This window comes from Tachypleus tridentatus, chromosome 7 (assembly GCF_004210375.1).
Source record: "Tachypleus tridentatus isolate NWPU-2018 chromosome 7, ASM421037v1, whole genome shotgun sequence".
Lineage (NCBI taxonomy): Eukaryota > Metazoa > Arthropoda > Merostomata > Xiphosura > Limulidae > Tachypleus > Tachypleus tridentatus.
The window spans coordinates 19,580,578-19,599,033 of record NC_134831.1 but is presented as its reverse complement, the minus strand read 5'-3'; the positions used below and the strand labels follow the sequence as shown (position 1 = coordinate 19,599,033).

Genomic DNA, 18,456 nt, shown 5'->3' with positions numbered 1-18,456 from the left:
TGGATGTGTCTGAGGACCACATTAGGCATATAATGCTTTATTAATTAAAAAAAAGTCAATATTGTAGCAGAAACGAACGAAACATTCAAGGTGCTTAAGGTGCGAAGTTTCTCAATGAAAGAAAATGTCGAAGGTGGTTTAAGAGTTCAGATCAGTTGACCACAGCTTAAGTGATGCACCACGTTCAGGTCATCCTGTTGTGTTTAATGATGACTTGCTGCTGGCTGCATTTTATGAATATTGTGATGTAACAGTTGAAGAACTAGCACAGAAGCTTAATTTAACCCATTCAACAGTTCACTGTCATCTGCAACAGCTTGAAAAGGTGTCACAACTTTGAAAATGGATCCCCAATAATTTGACAGAAGCCAACCTTAGAGCACGAGTGGACATTTGCACTTCTCTCCTCTCTCGTGAACGTAACTCACTTTTTTTGGACAAATTAGCGAATGGAGATGAAAAACGGTTATTTTAAGCGCCGCAGACAATGGCTCAATGCAGGTAATCTGGCTAAATCCCAGCTCAAAATGGACCTCCACTTTAGGAAAGTCTTGTTAAACGTTTGGTGGGATATTATTTGTGTGATCCACTTTGAATTGCTGCCACTCAATGTAACGATTACTCAGACTTCTATTGTCAACAGTTAGAGTGCTTGAATGTTGCATTGAAAGAAAAGAGGCCTGCTTTGATCAATCGTAAAGGTGTTGTGTTACACCAGGATAATGCACGACCCCATTCACCAAGCTACCAGCTTAGTCGCCAATTTTGATTTCATTCCTTCACTTCGCACGCTGATTTTTTTACTGCACCTTTTTCACACTTAAGGCGTTTAGATTAGATATCATGACTTTCGTGAATGCACACAGAAAAACAACAGCAAGTAAAAATGTGACACTTGACAGTCATCCACGTTAATTTTAGAATCACCACTCCATTATTCAAAACAGACCTTTACTTTATAAAACCAATCAGATTCTTTAAAACATATGATGGTACTTCTTCTCTTTAAAACAGTATTAATATACTTCTTTATAATAACGTCATGGAATTTAAATAAACAATTTTTTGTCATCACCTTCATGCAATCGGTACAGCTGCATTAAGCATCATTATTTATGTTAATTGCTTAAGCTGATATCACGTAATACTAAACTCTCTAACATTATAATGATATCATAAAAATTAGTAAATTTGTAGTAAAAAAATTGCAATGAATAAAAAAGTAACCATTCACCTGTATGATTATTTTGAAAACTTGATCAATCTAATTTTATTGGCCTAACAAATACCACACGTGCTTTCACCTTATAGTTTTACTGTCCTATATCAGTCATCTTTAATTTAGACATTTTACCATAGCTGGGGAACAAGTTCAGTCTTTGCTGTGTCCGTTTGGTCCTGATTTGGAACAAGCATCTGTATTTTAATATATATATATATATACACATCACACTTTCAAAATGTCAGTGCACGATAGTTTAGCCCATTTCCCATGATTTAATAATCTTTTAATTAAAATTACTTGTCAAATTTCATAAAATTTGAACACAACAGTTGCATCACTTCAAATAAATGTGTTGAAACCACAGTTATGGTAAAAACATGTAACATTTATTTCTGAATATGATTAACAGTGTTTACTAATACAAGCATTATTTCTTTTTTTACTTAAATGTACTACTTCATGGACTAGGAGAGAGTCACAACGCATCCTTTCCATAAACCTCTAGTTCTGGTGTTTTCAAATAACTTAGGACGTATTCATAAAAGAAAATAATATTTTCATTGAATGTTTTAGGTCTCAATAAGATTTCTACAATATTATTTCATAATTATCTTAAATATTTTCAAAAACAAAAACACCTTTAAACTGAGCTACAGTCACCTTACCAATTTTCACTATTATCTTTTTTCCTAAAAATACCAATAAAATGTATATTTCAAGAAAACAAAATATTATAAGTTATTATTTATGTTAAACAGAAGCTCAATACATTGTATTAAAACTATTCTAGAGCCTTAACACGTAGTTACGGTCCATGTTAGCTCTCTCTCTCTCGCCCTTTGGATCTTTGTATACTCGGGTTGGTCAGGTGTGCGTTGACCCCTCCCTCCTTCCTTTACTTCATTTATCACAACGGTTAAATGTATGGATCAATATTACATGAGAGCTTGAGTAACCCACACTTACTCAGGCCCCTATCAGGGCAATGTCCATGTACCATTCACCAGTGCATTTGATGCAAATATATTATTTCTCTCTAATGTTCCATAATAAGTCGCACTTTCACTATAAGGAATTTACAGAGAAAAAATTACAAAACTTACCCTGACAATGTTTATTAGTGAGTTCCTGACTAATGTGATGTAGGTCTATGTCTCACGGTTTGTTTGTTAGTTTTGTAGTTCGCGCAAACGTACACGAAGGCAACCTGCGCTAGCCGTCCTTAATTTAGCAGTGTAAGACTAGAGGGAAGGCAGCAAGTCATCACCACCCACCGACAACATTGGGCTACATTTTTACCAACAAATAGTTGGATTGGCCTTCACATTATAGCATCCCCACAGCAGAAAGGGCAAGCATGTTTGATGTGACGGGGATTCGAACCAGTGATCCTCAGATTACGAGTCGAGTGCCTAAATCATCTGGCCATGCTGGGCCTACCATGTCTCACAGCTGTGCATCTTGACAATTGTCCTGCGACATATTTTATATTTCGAAAGGCTTCATCGTAAAGCTGTCATGACAAATGCACAACACTGTTCTCTATACTGTTTCCATACTCCACCTAGTAGATGAGGATTTCCTAGCATCCATTTCTACAGTGTAGTTACTTGAGGTATGTGGTGACTGAATGGTTATGTCTGTAAAAAAGTTGTGTAAACATAACTTGTGTCTCTTTTTCATTTGAAAACATTTTTCAAATTTATTTCCTACTGTTGCTTGAGACTCGCGCAGCTCTTGCCTCTGGTTTTTGTGTTCGTGGATTTATCAGTTGTTACAAGATTTTACACTTGACTTGTCATAGCCAAATTTACAACTGTTGTAAATTTCTTTCTGGATTATGCTGTTGTGCGAGATTCTTCCATAGTCCTTTCTTTCTTAATCCCATTAATCACAAAGTCTGTTCCAATTTTGGAGATTATAATTCCCCGTGCTAAAACTATATTTATGTGTGAGTGCAAGGAGATTTTTCGTCGAAAAGAGCTATATACATATCGTTAACTGAAGTGATCAGTTTTCAGTGGCATCACACAACCTACAGAATGACAAAGAATTTCATTATTTATTCCCTAAACATACCGTTACTTTATATCAGCTGTAGTTGTCACGGAACATAACAACATGGATAGTAAAGACGTGGTAAGGCTCCAAAGTCTTTTTCATATAACACACTCATATAACGTCTTCGTACAAGTGCTCTTATACTGGCAAAGAAACTTCATAGCTATTAAAGGGATTTAGGCGTCTATTTATTTTTCCTTCATGGAACTAAATTATCTCATTCTTGATTATCAAAAAATACATTTTATTTCAGTATTTTTATTTAAAAAATCCACACATTTTCTGTTGTATTGTTTTGTTTGCTTGTTTTTTAATTTTGCGTAAAGCTACACGAGGACTATCTGCGCTAGCTATCCTAATTTAGCAATGTAAGACTAGAGACAGCTAGCCATCACCACCTACCACTAACTCTTGGGTTACTCTTTTACCGACGAATAGTAGGATTGACGATCACATTACAACGCTCCGATAACTGAAAGAGCGAACATGTTTGATGTGGCGGGGATTCAAACCCGCAACCCTCGAATTACGAGTCGAGTGCCTTAACCACCTGGCCATGCCGGGCCTTTTTCTATTGTAACAGCATTCGACTAAAATCACCTGATATTTTATTTTACATAGTAAGATGAACAATGTAAATTTAGTCTCAACCTGTAAATAATTCTGTTATTACAAGTATCTAATAAATTAACTTGTCTTATAATCTCCTTGCTGTCACTTGAAACAAAAAATCTTCAAGATTCAGTTTCATAGCGATCTTAAAATCGATGAGGTACAATTAGTGAAGTGTCAACCTATCATTAAAAGTTCCATTAGTGATAAAAAATTGTATTTTAATGTTTCACTGAGGTAATGACATGTTTAAAGAAAGAACGATATTTCATATTTTTTCATGTATCAATAATTTCATGTTCCATTACAATACAGACTAATGCATTGACATGTTGCATGAGCGAGACATTTAACTCGTACATATTTGGTTCACAGCAAACTTCTCTAGCAAGTAAGTGTAATATTCATGCATCAAGACTCGTTTAACGATAAATAACCAAGGAAACCAATATTTCAACTAAAGGATCGTTAAATATTGTCCATTGGAAAGCAAAACTTGCACAGCAGAGCATTTGAAACAGCAAGAGTTCCAAAATCACACGCAAGACACTCACGAGCACTTATCTGAAGAATTGAGGGTAAGGTTATAAAATAAGGTAGTAAAACTGTTGTTATATCTTAGTGACATTAAAACAGTTAATAAACAAAAAACTGAAAATACAAAAGTTTAAATACACAGTAACATCTTAAAATCAACGACTTATTTTCATTAGAGATGGCCAAAGAAATTGTAATCACAGTAATCATACAACTAGGTGTTATTTCTGTTGAATTTCTCTATATTATAATTGGAATGGTAAGTGTTAATAGAGATTAATTGCTATATTTTTTCTGTAGAGCTCAAATAACTAAATATTTTCTCAGTGTATTAATAAAACCATTTTCAGTAATTGTTTTCCAACAACCCTTCTTAACATGAACTGTTGCCTGGAGTGTTATTATAGCATTTCTACTTCTGTGGAATATGGAACTGGCATGTTCCATCAGTTGAGAATACATCTATTTGGAAAAAAAAAAAAGTCATTCTTATTACATTTCTTCAGAGAAACATGACATATTAGAAACCATCTGCCAAATGTTTAATGTATAATTAAATCTTACAACAGTTATATTCATTAAATATATACACTTATTGATCCCTACTCTTTGCGGTAGCGTGTGTAAAATATGGAAATAAAAAATAAGAGGAGACGCATTTATTGCTTTCTTTTCTTACATATATTAAAACAGTAGATGGCTTTTAGTAATTCTTAATTCATCTCTAAAGCTTTTTGTTAGATGATTGAATTATATTTTATTATCTTTTTTTATATAAAATTAAGCAACCTGAGAGAAGTAAATTAGAATAATTCTACGTTTACACATGAGATAACTGAGTGAAACTAACATGAGCACTTGTTTCAGTTTCTAAATGTTAAAGTTCAACTTATGTCGATATTTTTTTCTTTTTTCTAACAATATTACGAAAAAATATATATGACTTGTAGCAATACAGAATTATAGTCAAGACCTGAAAATTGTTTGTTTGTTTTTTTGAATTTCGCGCAATGCTACACGAGGACTATCTGCGCTAGCCGTCTCTAATTTTGCAATAAAAAAACTAGAGGGAAGGCAGCTAGTCATCACCACCCACCACCAATTCTTGTACTACTCTTTTACCAACAAATAGTGGAATTGACTGTCACATTATAATCCTCCACGGCTGAAAGAGCGAGCATGTTTGGTGCAACCGGGAATCGGACCCGCGACCCTCAGATTACGAGTCGAACGCCTTAACCATCTGGCCACGCAGGGGCCGATCTGGAAATTAAGTCATGCCAGAAAACCACATATTAATAAGATTTTTTTTGTATCAATATAAGTTCTTCATAATTTATGTTAAAGCTCGTCATGAAGAAAATGGCTTGCACTCAAAATAGCTCTTTTATACAATGGACTTAAAAAATAGTAAAACTACCATCACTATCTCTCTCTCTCTATATATATATATAGATTTTGATATATATTTTAGACAGTAGATGTATTTTCTCGAAAATGCAACACAGGAATTCTGAAACAATCCAAAGTAATCTGAGGTAATACTGTAAGCCTGGTTTTACTAGCATGTGTCAGTATAATTACTGCAAGCTGCACCTTTGTTAAACAGTGTTATGTTTCAGCATGATTACGGTAAGCTGCATCTTTGTTAAACAATGTTATGTTTCAATACAATCTGTACCTTTATTGAACAATCTTTTAAAATATGATAACAACAACATCCAACTGTCATTTCAAATAATAAAAGACTGTTCTTGTTGCTAGTGGAGAAGAAAGGATAAGAAAACTCGCTGAATCCACCGTTCGACTCCCCGTCACGCGAAACATGCTCACCCTTTCAGCTGTGTTGGCGTAATAATGTGACGATCAATCCAACTATTCGTTGATAAAAGACTAGCCCATCAATTGTTGGTGGGTGGTTATAACTAGCTGCCCTCCCTCTAGTCTTACACTGCTAAATTAGGAACGTAATAGCTTTGCGAGAAAACAATAAAAAATGAAGTTAGACAAAGGAAATAAATATAATCTGCATGTATTCTTAGCTTGCTCTTAATAATACTGTGTCGTCAACGTGTATTGTTAGCTTGCTCTTAATAATGCTGTGTCGTCAACGTGTATTGTTAGCTTGCTCTTAATAATGCTGTGTCGTCAACGTGTATTGTAAGCTTGATCTCAATAATACTGTGTCGTCAGTGTGTATTGTTAGCTTGCTCTTAATAATACTATGTCGTCAACGTGTATTATTGGCTTGCTCTTAATAATACTGTGTCGTCAACGTGTATTGTGAGCTTGATCTTAATAATACTGTGTCGTCAACGTGTATTGTAATTTTGCTCTTAATAATACTAGACCTATTGAGGTTAGATTTTACCTATACTTTCTTATCACAGGATTGAATTTACATTTTGCAAATATTTTCTTTGTATTTGATACGAAAAACTACTAAATTTGATATGGTTTTTGTAGCACAAAACTATCAATGAGCTGATTCAACTGAGTCTGCCGTGAGGATAAAACATTAATTTTGATGTTTTAATCTGCAGATATACAGCTGAAACATCAGAGTACGACCTCAATATAAACATAAAAATATAGCTGGAAATGTATAATGCATATACGGATGGAAATACATTTATTTATGATTAAACACACGTCGTTCGATGAAAGCTTTCAACTTAGATTTTTGTAGTTAGTTTTTTAATCAGATTAAGTTGTGAAACGTCAATCTATTAAGTTCTATACAATACAGAAACTGAACTTGCGAAAAAAAACACTTGATATGGTTTTATGACGTGTCTAAAATTCGTCGTTTCTTATTTATGGCACGTAATTACCTGCATATTCTCAAGAGTCTAGAGTTAATATTTTTATCAATATTTATGTTACATTATAAGCCCATTTATCTTAAAGTTTTTTGTCTTAGATACATATATTTGTTTTCCTACAAACTGTAAACACTTTGTCGTGGCAACCAGTACTTCTTTAAAATGGCTTAAATGTAGGGTTAAACCGCTCAACAAATCATGTAGTGTTCTGCAGTCTTGAAACACATTAACTTATTTAAGATGTTTGTGATCAGTTTGCAATTAATGCTTCTAACTGTTTTCGCTCACGACATACAAAACCGACAATTTATTAAATTTGGCGACAAGAAGGAGGCAACAGGTGGACAATTGGAGACTGTCCAAAAATTGACCTCTCTCACTCAGTGTAGCAGTGTGTGTTCGAAAGACGTCCAGTGTATGGGTGTAAGCTTCAGCAGAATACTCAGCCATTGTCAGAAGCTGAAGAATGTATCAGAAGACAACCTCACACCTAATATGGACTACAGTGTATGGAAAAAGGTGGTATGTACCCTTTTCTCAGTGTACAACCATCGTACATGTAGTGTGTAAAACCAGACGTTAAGTTGTTTTCTTATTCTTCATCCGTCATGTTTGTAATGTGTGGAATGAGTTGGTAAGTATTCTTTTCACACAGTGCAACCATCGTGTGTATTAAGGGAATTGGTGAATACTCTGTATCACCGAACAGCCATCGTGCCTGTAGTGTATTAAGAGAGGTGATAAGTATTCTTTTTACACCGAAATACCATTGTGCCAATAGTGTATTAAGGGAAGTGGTAAGTAATCTTTTTACACCGAAATACCGTCACGCCTATAGTGTATTAAGGGAGATGGTAAGTACTCTTTTTTTTTACACCGAACAACCATCGTGCCTTTAATGTATTAAAGAAGGTGGTACGCACTCTTTTCACACCAAACAACCATAGTGCCTGTACTGAATTTAAGAAGGTGGTAAGAACTATTTTCTCACTGTACAACCATTGTGACTATAATATGTGGAAAATGGTTGCAAGTATCATATTCCCAACCATCGCGGTTGTAAATAACAGGTCAGTAAGTCCATTTCATGCATCATTTTTATTTTCTAAAATGCATATTTTTACACACATTTATTAGCTTGATTGAAATTGTAAGTCTCGCACTTAATGGTTGAAATATTTTTAGATTTATAAGATACATTCATAATGCTTGAATTTATATGTAGTAAAAATGACACTATTAATATCTCTAGTCTGCTCTTCAGTACTGTTTACAAATCATGTAGACCTAATTGCATACAGAAAATTCAGGTTACAAGATATTCGAGTCACACATTAAAAATATGTTGTTGTTTCTAGGTGACTTGCCAAGATAAACCGTGTAATAATGGATCTTGTTACGATAACGACACTGATGGTTATAGGTGTGAATGTCTGCCTGGTTATGTAGGTTTGAACTGTGAAGAAACACGTAAGTTCCGATTCATCTCTTATTCTACAACAATTTTTACCTTTATTGAATATATCTAGACACGTCAAGACTTGTCAATGTACGGTGGGCTACTTGAGATGCTGTACGTTAATCGGTAAGGCAGAATCGTGAGTTTGAGTATAGCCTATTATCAATTTTAGGTTTTTCAAAGTAACTGTAATATATTACAAAAAAGATTTTCGTTATATCGATGTCTTAGTGTTTGCCTACAATTGCAGTGTGTGTATGTGTGTGTGTGTGTGTGTATTTGAGATCACCATCTTATATAAATTAACGTTAATTAATGTTTGTGGCTTTGTTTTACCTCAAACACCTCCCAGAGTTTTGAAGCTAGCAGAACCAAATTATACAGACAAACTCGGGAAGCTTCGAGTGTATCTCTTCCTTGAAGATAGGGTCTCTTCTAAGAACGTATTAAGGAGAGCTAAAACGCACCTGAGAGGTTCGCTCAGATAGGATTTGTATTTAAAAGTGTTTTCAGGGTCGCTGAGACAAACTCAGCATGTATTTTGTTTATGATTATCCTAGAAATTGTGGAAATATCGCGTACTAAAATATGTTCATACACTCATACAAGTTGGCGAGTTCAAAGTCAGTACAGTTCCCCAGACACCACGGGAGTATTTTTTGTAGGGCTTAATTTCTTTCATGGAACCCTGTGGTGTAGCTATAAAAGTAATTAGGGAGAATAAACAAGTTTGATTAATGTATTGTAGGTTCTGTGATTCCTCACCAGGAGACCTTTGAATCTCCAGCACTTTATGTTTGTTTAGAAGAACAAACTTTCGAAACAACTTAAAGAAAAGAATAGAGCATACCTACTTAATGATACTAATATTGAAGATGGTTTACGATAGTTAATGAAGTTAATATTTGAGATGATTTACTATAGTTTGTGCAAGTTAATGTATGAGATGATTTACTCTAGTTTGTGCAAGTTAATATTTGAGACGATTTACTATAGCTTCTCATTCTGCTCTTATCTTACATTTCACAAACAACTGAAGCTTCGAATGGGTATCAGTATCACAATGGATCATACTTCAAGTATTATGAAATTGTAATGTCACAACCAGCTGCTGAGGATAGATGCAATCAGGAAGGAGCACGTTTAGCTCAGGTCCCGAATTTGTCTGTTCACGAGTTTTTAAAGGAGTTGATTTCAGTCAACAAAAAAAACACGTGGATCGGACTTCGTCGAGTGAATGGTACCTGGAACTACGCGTCGAGCGAATTTAGAGTTTGGGAAAAGTCGGAACCTCCACCTGATACTAAAGACGAATGTGTTGAAATGAGCGGCAGTAATTTGGAGTGGAAAGCAGAAAACTGTGCTGATGATAACAATAACTATGTGTGTGAACTAATAAATAATTAACTTTTTAACACGCTAAAAGTTTATTATGTATTTTTCATGACAAATACTAGGTTCTATTCTTTTTCATAATTTGCACAAGCAACAGTAAATTTTATCCTAGGAGAGTGTTTCTTCGATATGATTTTTAAGACTTGAGAAACAGAAAATATCCTTAAGAAACGTTTTACAAATAAAAGCAAATATACATTATGAAAATTATTCTTTAAAAATTAATAAAGTGAGGGTATATATCTATAGAGATTCAGAAATAGAGAACTGTGATGATAACAGTAAACATGCTGATATTATGTTGCAAAAATAAACAGTCACAGAGAGTCCTTGACTTTCTTGTAATTGAACACAAAGCTACATAGTAGACCACCATTGATAGTGTAACAAGGTTGACAGCGTTCATTAAAGATCTGACGTCCCCCAGTGGCACAGCGCTATTTCATCGGTCTTATAACGGCGGTTATCTACGCTAGCCGTCCGTAATTTAGCAGAAGGAAGGAAGGCAGCTAGTCATCACCACCCACCATCACCTCTTTGGCTAATTTTTTACCAAATAATAATAATAAAACACGTCACATTATATCCAATCGAATCCCGTCACAACATACATGCTCACCCATCCAGCGTTATGTTACGGTCAATCCTACAATATTTTGTTAAAAAATAGCCTAAGAGTTGGCGGTGGGTGGTGATAACTAGCTGTATTCCCTCTAGTCTTACACTGCTAAATTGGAAACGGTTAGGGTAGATAACCCTCGTGTAGCTTTGCGTGTGATTCAAAAAGAAAGAAACATATTGTAATGCTCGCATGTTTAAAAGGGAGAGCAAGTCGTTGTTTTGTTTCCTTTAAATATAATTGACATTTATATATGAGACATGAGCAGGCTTAGCTTTAGCAAAACATGTTTTCGAGCACTATTAGTTAGAGGTTATTACTGTGCAACACTGATTAAGGTATAAACCATGTTATTGTCTATTTGAAATTTCAGTAAATTATTGTTTTTTCAAGTTTCTTTTTGTCTAAAATCAATACAAAATGTAACGATTGAATTAAAACTCAAATAAAGTAAAACTTGTGATCCTGAGTTTTGTTCTGTTGCCAATATATAAACATTTTTGTGGTGTGTAAATTTTGTTATAATGTTCAAGAATTACATTAAAGAGACTTACTCAATATGAACATCCATTTCAGACCTAAAGATAAATTTCTAAATACATAGAAATATTATTGAGATTACTTCGATAAATATAAACTTTTTAATTATTTTGTTTTGCAATCTTATGTTATTCTGGAAATATGGTAACACTTGTCAATTAGGAGTTTATTTTATACCAAAAAAAAAAACCAACAACAACAGAGCATTAAATGGAACAACCATTCTGAATTCATTTGATAATGCTCAGTGGCACAGCGACGCGTCTGCAGACTTACACTATTAGAAAGTGGGTTTCGATTACCATGATGAGCAGAGCACCGATCGTCCTTCGTTCTGAAATATGAAACAGATATTGGATGAAAACTGCAAAATTTACTGGTTTAAATTACAAGCATATTAAAGCTCAAACCTAGCTCAAATGCTAGGAAATTATAAAATAATTTATCGTTTTTTCATAACTCAGAAATAATATGCAATGTTGCGTTTTACAGTTATATTTTACAGAAGAATAATTACATCATTCTGATATTATTTACTATTATTATTTTACAACTGAAATAAAGTTATAGCGATAATATATTGTAACAGATTTACTATTATATATTTCAATATCGAGTTTGTATAAGTTAAATTTATATTTAGAAATGAATGTAACATATACTGTTAAATGTGTGTTGCGAAATTCTGGCCTATTCATCATATTTGTAGAAGATTCTCGATTGTAAGGATCAACATTGTATATATATATATCAGTATCGTTGCCAACTGAAATTTCGAGAACCTCGCACAATGTTATAAACTGACGCGCCAAGTGACAATCTAATATCCTCGGTTTGCTGCCGTTGCTATACTATAAACCTCGGAAGCTATAACTGAGATTAAAGCTCATTAATTCGGAAACTACAGACCGGGAACATTTATAGATTTATATGAATACAAACCGTTTAACTTCAGCGGATTACCATCGACGTTAGTATTCTACAAAACACCTAATGACTTCAGAGTGGAAAAATTCAAGTTTGATCAGAGAAAGATAGCTAGTTACCCGTTAAGAGAACTGTGCCGATATCAACTCGAAATTAGTTTGTTTATCCTGAACTGTCCACAAAATGTGTTGTTCCAGACCACATAGAAGACTCAATATTGTTTTTATTTTAACACGTTCGTACATAAATCATTGTTTATTATAAATTGTATTTTTGTTTGTATTGTATTTGGGTCTTGTAACATTAATTTTTCATGTACTTTCAACTAACAATTTAACTATAGATCTGTTTTCATAAGATTATATATTATGATTTGTTAAAGTGTGCACTATATGACACTTGCATTTCTTGGCACAATGTAACACTTGAATTTTAACGTTACTGTGTTACACTTGAGTCCGTGTGCTATAATATGTCACTTGAATTTTAACATAATATTAAAATTTTCAATTTGTTAAATAACTAACATTCACGCAAAATATTCTTTTAATTTTATGACGACAAATTGACTTTTTTTTTTTTAAATGACTGAGAACTTTCGTATCGTTTACTGTTTACGCTGGAATGTAGATATTATAATACTCACAAAAGGTAAACTTGATTTAATTTTGCTATCATCATTGCTTATTAAAACTTAAAAAAAATATATTTGGCTAAATATGTTCACCTTTCTTTTGTGATGTTTTTTGAAACTATTAATATTACCGAGAATATTTTTCTTAACAAAATATTAGTTACATATACCGATTTTGTTTAATGAAATACTATCGTTTATTTGAAACTCAATACAGTCCACACTTAAATCGACTATATTTTGATAAGTAGAGGTGTGTGTATGTTTACTTATAACAAAGCCACATGTGGCTATCTGCTGAGCCCATCGAGGGGAATCGAACATCTGATTTTAGCGTTGCAAATCCATAGACTTTTCGCTGTACTAGCGGGGTAAGTAGAGATTTAATGGAGAATAAGTGAAACTTCTTAAATGAGTTACTGTTTGTGTTACGAACTAATCATTTTAAGCAACAAAGTTAATGAGCGGAAATACGAGAAAAGATATCTTTAGATAGAATTATGTAATATTAACTTCTTACCAAAATTAAACTAATTACATAGATCAGAATCCCAGAATTATCTGTATAATCGCCGTAGTCAACATATCATCCTGTTTCTGTATCCTCACCTACACATAAAAAATCAAAATTGTATGTTTCCCCGTCCGCTAACTCCAAGCACACTATTTGACCGAGGACCACAAAACTTGACATGGTGGCTCCTACGATCCACAGAAGAAACACGAAAGGAAATAATTTCCATTAGGTTTTCACAAAAATGTTATTTAAGAACTTAAACTACTTTTTTTATATTTTGATTCCGTTTCTACCTTCATGTCACGTTACTTTGGGTAATCTTTAACAATATACGGATAACCAGATGGTTAAGGCGCTCGAACCCGCAACCCCAAACATGCTCTCCCTTACATCTGTGGGGGCTTTATGATGTGGCGGTCATTCCCACTATTCGTTGGTAAAAGAGTAGCCCAAGAGTTGGCGGTAGGTGGTGATGACTAGCTGCCTTCCCTCTAGTCTCACATTGCTAAATTAGGGACAACTAGTGCAGATAACCCTCGTGTTGCTTTGCGCGAAATTCAAAAACAAAGAAATACCCAACTTAATTTCAAATTCTCTTGAAATTAACATTATTCTTAAAGAATATGCATGTTCAAACAAATTTCTTTGTTTATTTTTATCATTCTGACCTTAACTCGAGAGTAAGACACTTTAAAACACTTTATGTTTACTTTTGTTGTTTTAAATCTTACCTCGCGGACTCCAGAAAACAGGACGAAAAAAACTAGTTTCAGTAACATGGCAAGACTGTTCCTAGACAGCTTTATGTTCCGTAACTCTATATAGAAAATTTGGTGAGGCAAGTTTCTTATTTACCAGTCTAATGAAAATAGCTACAAGTCAGAATCGTGTTTAACAGCTTAACAACAACATTTGAGAGGTCTCTAATTCATCAGCTTAAAACCTGCACGACATAATAACATTATGTTAAACATATAGTAAACATATTAACGAGAGCAACTTGATATGTGTATTCTATTAGAACTTTTCATTTATACAGTAGAATATTATGTATCAAATTACACAAACAATCATCTAGAACCACAATGGATATTTGCATAGCATACTTATTAGAATGTCATGTACAGTCTGTAACAACGGTAAAATTATTTTCTGGATAATGTGTTATTACTCATAAATAAACAGAAGAATGGTTAATATAAATACCGGCCATTAAAGGAATTATTTATACTTCTTTATAATAAATAAGAAAACGTTTAAAAAAATAAACTTTAGATTATTGAAAACACGTTATGGAGACATTACAGTCATTCGTTCCTTAGACTTATAAGTAGCTGACTTTAAAAGTATAATTTGATTCAATACACCGGATTGGAAAACTAAGTACATACAGTTAGGCTTGTCTCGCGTTATACCTGAACACAGTTTCAAGAGAGGGGGAGTAGGTTAGATGTGTAAGAACTGTTAAGGTGCAGTTTTGAATGTTGTTCAGAATCATTTTGTCCCATTTAATATATTCTTGTAAGGGCAGAAGTTGAAAATTTTATATAGTTGGAAGTTTAAGGTGGTTGCATTTCGACTTTAAGAATTCTAAGGGTAGCTGTCTTCCAAAAAATGGCTGCAGCTATTGAAAAGTAGTAGAAACTGAAATGTTTGAGTGTAAGCACTCAGCTCTGTAACTTTAATTGATTTTCCACGATAGCTAGCTAGTTTAACACCACAATTACTATTTTGTCTGATAGATGGGATGTCCCTAATGCATTTGAGTGCTTTTACTACAGGTATTATCCACTGTAACATCAAGTTCACAACAAGACAACGACAATGACAATACTAATACTTTTTATATATGCATTCTACGGAGAGTGTTTAGTTTCAGGGTAGCATCGTGGATCCAGTTAGTGGAAGTTCAGTACTTTATATTAGAATTAATCTGGAATCTAACAACCGAAGATACAGTCCATGTCGCCACGTACGGTCATGCTATATCTAACAACAGCCAAGCAATACAGTTTCCATTACAAAGGATACGATCCTCGGGCTTTTATTTAAATGCACTCTTCTATTACCTGCTTTTTTTCCACAGTTCATCTGATTCAATAGTCTAATCGCACCAAAATCCATAGATGCTGCGTCTAATGACTTAACGAATATGTCTTTGTACTCAATAACATGAACACCCTTTTCATTCTTCAAGCTGCTTGAGGTATGCAATGGTTGAACAAGAGGTATGACTGGAAGCCTTATTTTATTGAAACCATAACAGTTCATTCCAACACAAAATATTTATGTACTTAGATTTAGGGTTTACATTTCTAGGAGAGGGGTATCCTTTGCACTTAACGACATTGTAGAATAAAGAAATGTGGATTATTATGAAACACGAGAACTATCCAGAAAGAGACTTGCAGTAAGTCATTCAAAACAAAATGTGGCGTCTTGTAACTAGGTTCACGAACACGACGGTCAGTGGCTAGGCCCCCTCCCGTTGCAGAGCGTTATGTCTACGGTCTTACAATGCTAGAAACCGGATTTCGACAGCCCTAGTGTGCAGACCACATACATCCCATTATGCATCTTTGTGCTTAACTATAACAAACAAATAATGGCAATAAGCCGTCCACAAATCCAGGCAATAATACGTGTCGTACCAGTAAGCACTCCTATTGCTAGAGGCCCGGCATGCCAGGTGGTTACGGCACTCGACTCGTAATATGAAGGTCGCGAGTTCGAATCCCTGTCACACTAAACATGTTCACTCTTTCAGCCGTGGGGGCATTATAATGTGACGTTCAATTCCACTATTCATTGGTAAAAGAATAGCCCAAAAGTTGACGGTGGGTGGTGATGACTAGCTGCCTTCCCTCTTGTCTTACACTGCTAAATTATGGACGACTAGTTCAGATAGCCCTCGAGTGGCTTTGGGCACCTCATTTTACCTGCGAGCACTGCATATACATTCTAGAAGGTAAGACGGACAATTTTTGCTTGCTTAAATAGTAAGATTTTATATTATACAAATTTTAGACCTTTTAAAATTTAAATATCTTTTAATTTATTTTTTTTAATTTCCAATAGTATAGAGATGTATCACATATGAAATATTTTGCATGAACCTCTTACACATTAGTTGTGGAAGAAATAAATTTATTCTTCATCATAACAATTTTATTTTGCTCTTTTACAGGTTGGTACAGAGGGGAAAAAGGGGCCATGAAGTTCGCTATTCCAAGAATTTGGCATGAACCCACTGACCATTCAAGTAATTGCTACTTTTGCATGATGGACCCTTCCATACGTCGGGTTGGCAAGAATGTATCTGCTATCATGTATCCATCGCCCTAGTGCCACACTGCCCTGAGCTCTTTGTACTCACTCCGCCAAAAAGAAAGCAGCCATCCTCAGAAGAAAGTAGCAAATCAGAAGAGAAGGTAGAGGTTCAAGATCCAGATTACAATTTCAGAGGTGCAGCTGGTGAGAGAAACCCATACTACCTCAACCAAAGAGACCTTAATGACTTGATCAGATATCTTAGTCTAATAAGTCGAATGCTGAGCTTTTACATGTCGGCTCATGGCGTGGGATTTGTTAGATGAAAGTGTGCAAGTCGCAATTGAGAGAAGCGTTATCGACATTTTTCAAGCTTCTTCAATCGTCAAGATGAGCTCTGCTTCTGCCACAATGTATCCGGTCTGTGCGTGTCAATTGAAATTGCCTGTAACCCGAACGAATGGTGCCTCTTAATTGATAGCTCTTCCAGAAGCCTCAAAGATGTATTGCTTCATAACGGGAATAAGTATCCATCTCTTCCCCTGGCTCATTCGGTGCACCTCAAAGAGGAATACAATGGCGTCAAGACCTTGCTAGAAGCCTTGAAGTATGATGAGTATGACTGGGAGGTTATCGGAGACTTCAAAATGGTGGCATTTTTAATGGAACTCCAAGGAGGCTTTACCAAGTTTCCCTGTTATCTTTGCCTTTGAAACAGCAGGAATACTGCAGCGTACTACAACAGGAAACACTGACCACTAAGGACCGAGTTCTCTGTAAGGAAGCACAATGTCAAGTGTGAGCGACTAGTGAACCTCCAGAAGGTGCTGTTCCCACTATAGCACATAAAATTGGGTCTTATGAAACAAGTTGTCGCAGCTCTTGATAAGGAGTCTGCAGCCTTCAAGTACTTTCGAGACTTCTTCCCTAACCTATCTGAGGCAAAGGTCAAAGATAGTGTCTTCGTTGAACCACAAATAAAGAAGATCCTGGAGTGCACAGAAGAAAAAAGCTTGGGGCATCTTTGTTCAGGGCTTCTTGGGCAATCACAAGGCCGAAAATGATGTGGAACTGGTTGAGACTCTGGTGAAGAACTATGGCAAAATGGGCTGCAAGATGTCCCTGAAAGTCCACGTCATTGACGCTCATCTTTATAAATTGAAGGAGAACATGGGAGATATTCAGAGGAGCAAGGCAAGCGCTTCCACCAAGATATACTGGACTTTGAACACCGCTACCAAGGAGCGTATAACGAAAACATGATGAGAGACTATATTTGGGGGCTGATACGTGAAAGTGATTTACGTTACAGTCGCAAATCTCAAAAAACTACTCACTTCTGAGCATTTTTGTATAACTTTAGTATAAATACATGTAAATCTTGTTTCATATGCTGTTTTATTCAAACCTTATGTAAATTAAAATGTACAAATTTGCCTGTTTTTACATAGAAACTTGGTTAATTTCTAAATTTCATTATCCAAGTCGCAAAAGCAAAGTTTGAAGGGAATACTGGCCATTTTCTGTACTTTTACAACGTAAGCAATTAAAAAATAACACATACTATCCAAGAACAAAATTTGTGTTACTAAGTGTTATCAGCGATGAGTATTATGCATGAATTTGGGAAAACAAAGACAGATGGCAGCACCCATTGCCCGGAGATCAAGTGACATTTTAAAGAGCAATTACCAACTTTATTTCACCTACATGGGCTTATTCTATTAAAGTACGGTTGTATTATTTGTTCATTGGTATTTTGAATGTCGTCATAGGTTATTTTCAACCTTCAAACTTAGTAATATTTTGAGACTAGTAAGGATTAATCCCGGTGT

The 18,456-nt window shown here is 34.8% G+C and overlaps 1 protein-coding gene across 1 annotated transcript; it reads left to right on the top strand.

The window, feature by feature from the left end:
• The first annotated feature begins 7,448 nt into the window (after nucleotides 1-7,448).
• On the top strand, nucleotides 7,449-11,193 carry LOC143257949 (uncharacterized). Its single transcript, XM_076517018.1, has 3 exons — nucleotides 7,449-7,782; nucleotides 8,619-8,730; nucleotides 9,759-11,193. Exons 1-3 carry the CDS (start codon nucleotides 7,501-7,503, stop codon nucleotides 10,124-10,126), a joined length of 762 nt encoding a protein of 253 aa, XP_076373133.1. The 5' UTR covers nucleotides 7,449-7,500; the 3' UTR covers nucleotides 10,127-11,193.
• Nucleotides 11,194-18,456: the final 7,263 nt, after the last annotated feature.

Excerpts from the sequence above, each read along its gene's own strand:
- LOC143257949 (XM_076517018.1), top strand. The coding sequence starts at position 7,501 with ATGTTTGTGATCAGTTTGCAATTAATGCTTCTAACTGTTTTCGCTCAC. Across the intron at positions 7,783-8,618 it reads ACAGTGTATGGAAAAAGGTG|GTGACTTGCCAAGATAAACC; the intron begins GTATGTACCCTT and ends TGTTGTTTCTAG. Across the intron at positions 8,731-9,758 it reads TTTGAACTGTGAAGAAACAC|CTTCGAATGGGTATCAGTAT; the intron begins GTAAGTTCCGAT and ends AAACAACTGAAG.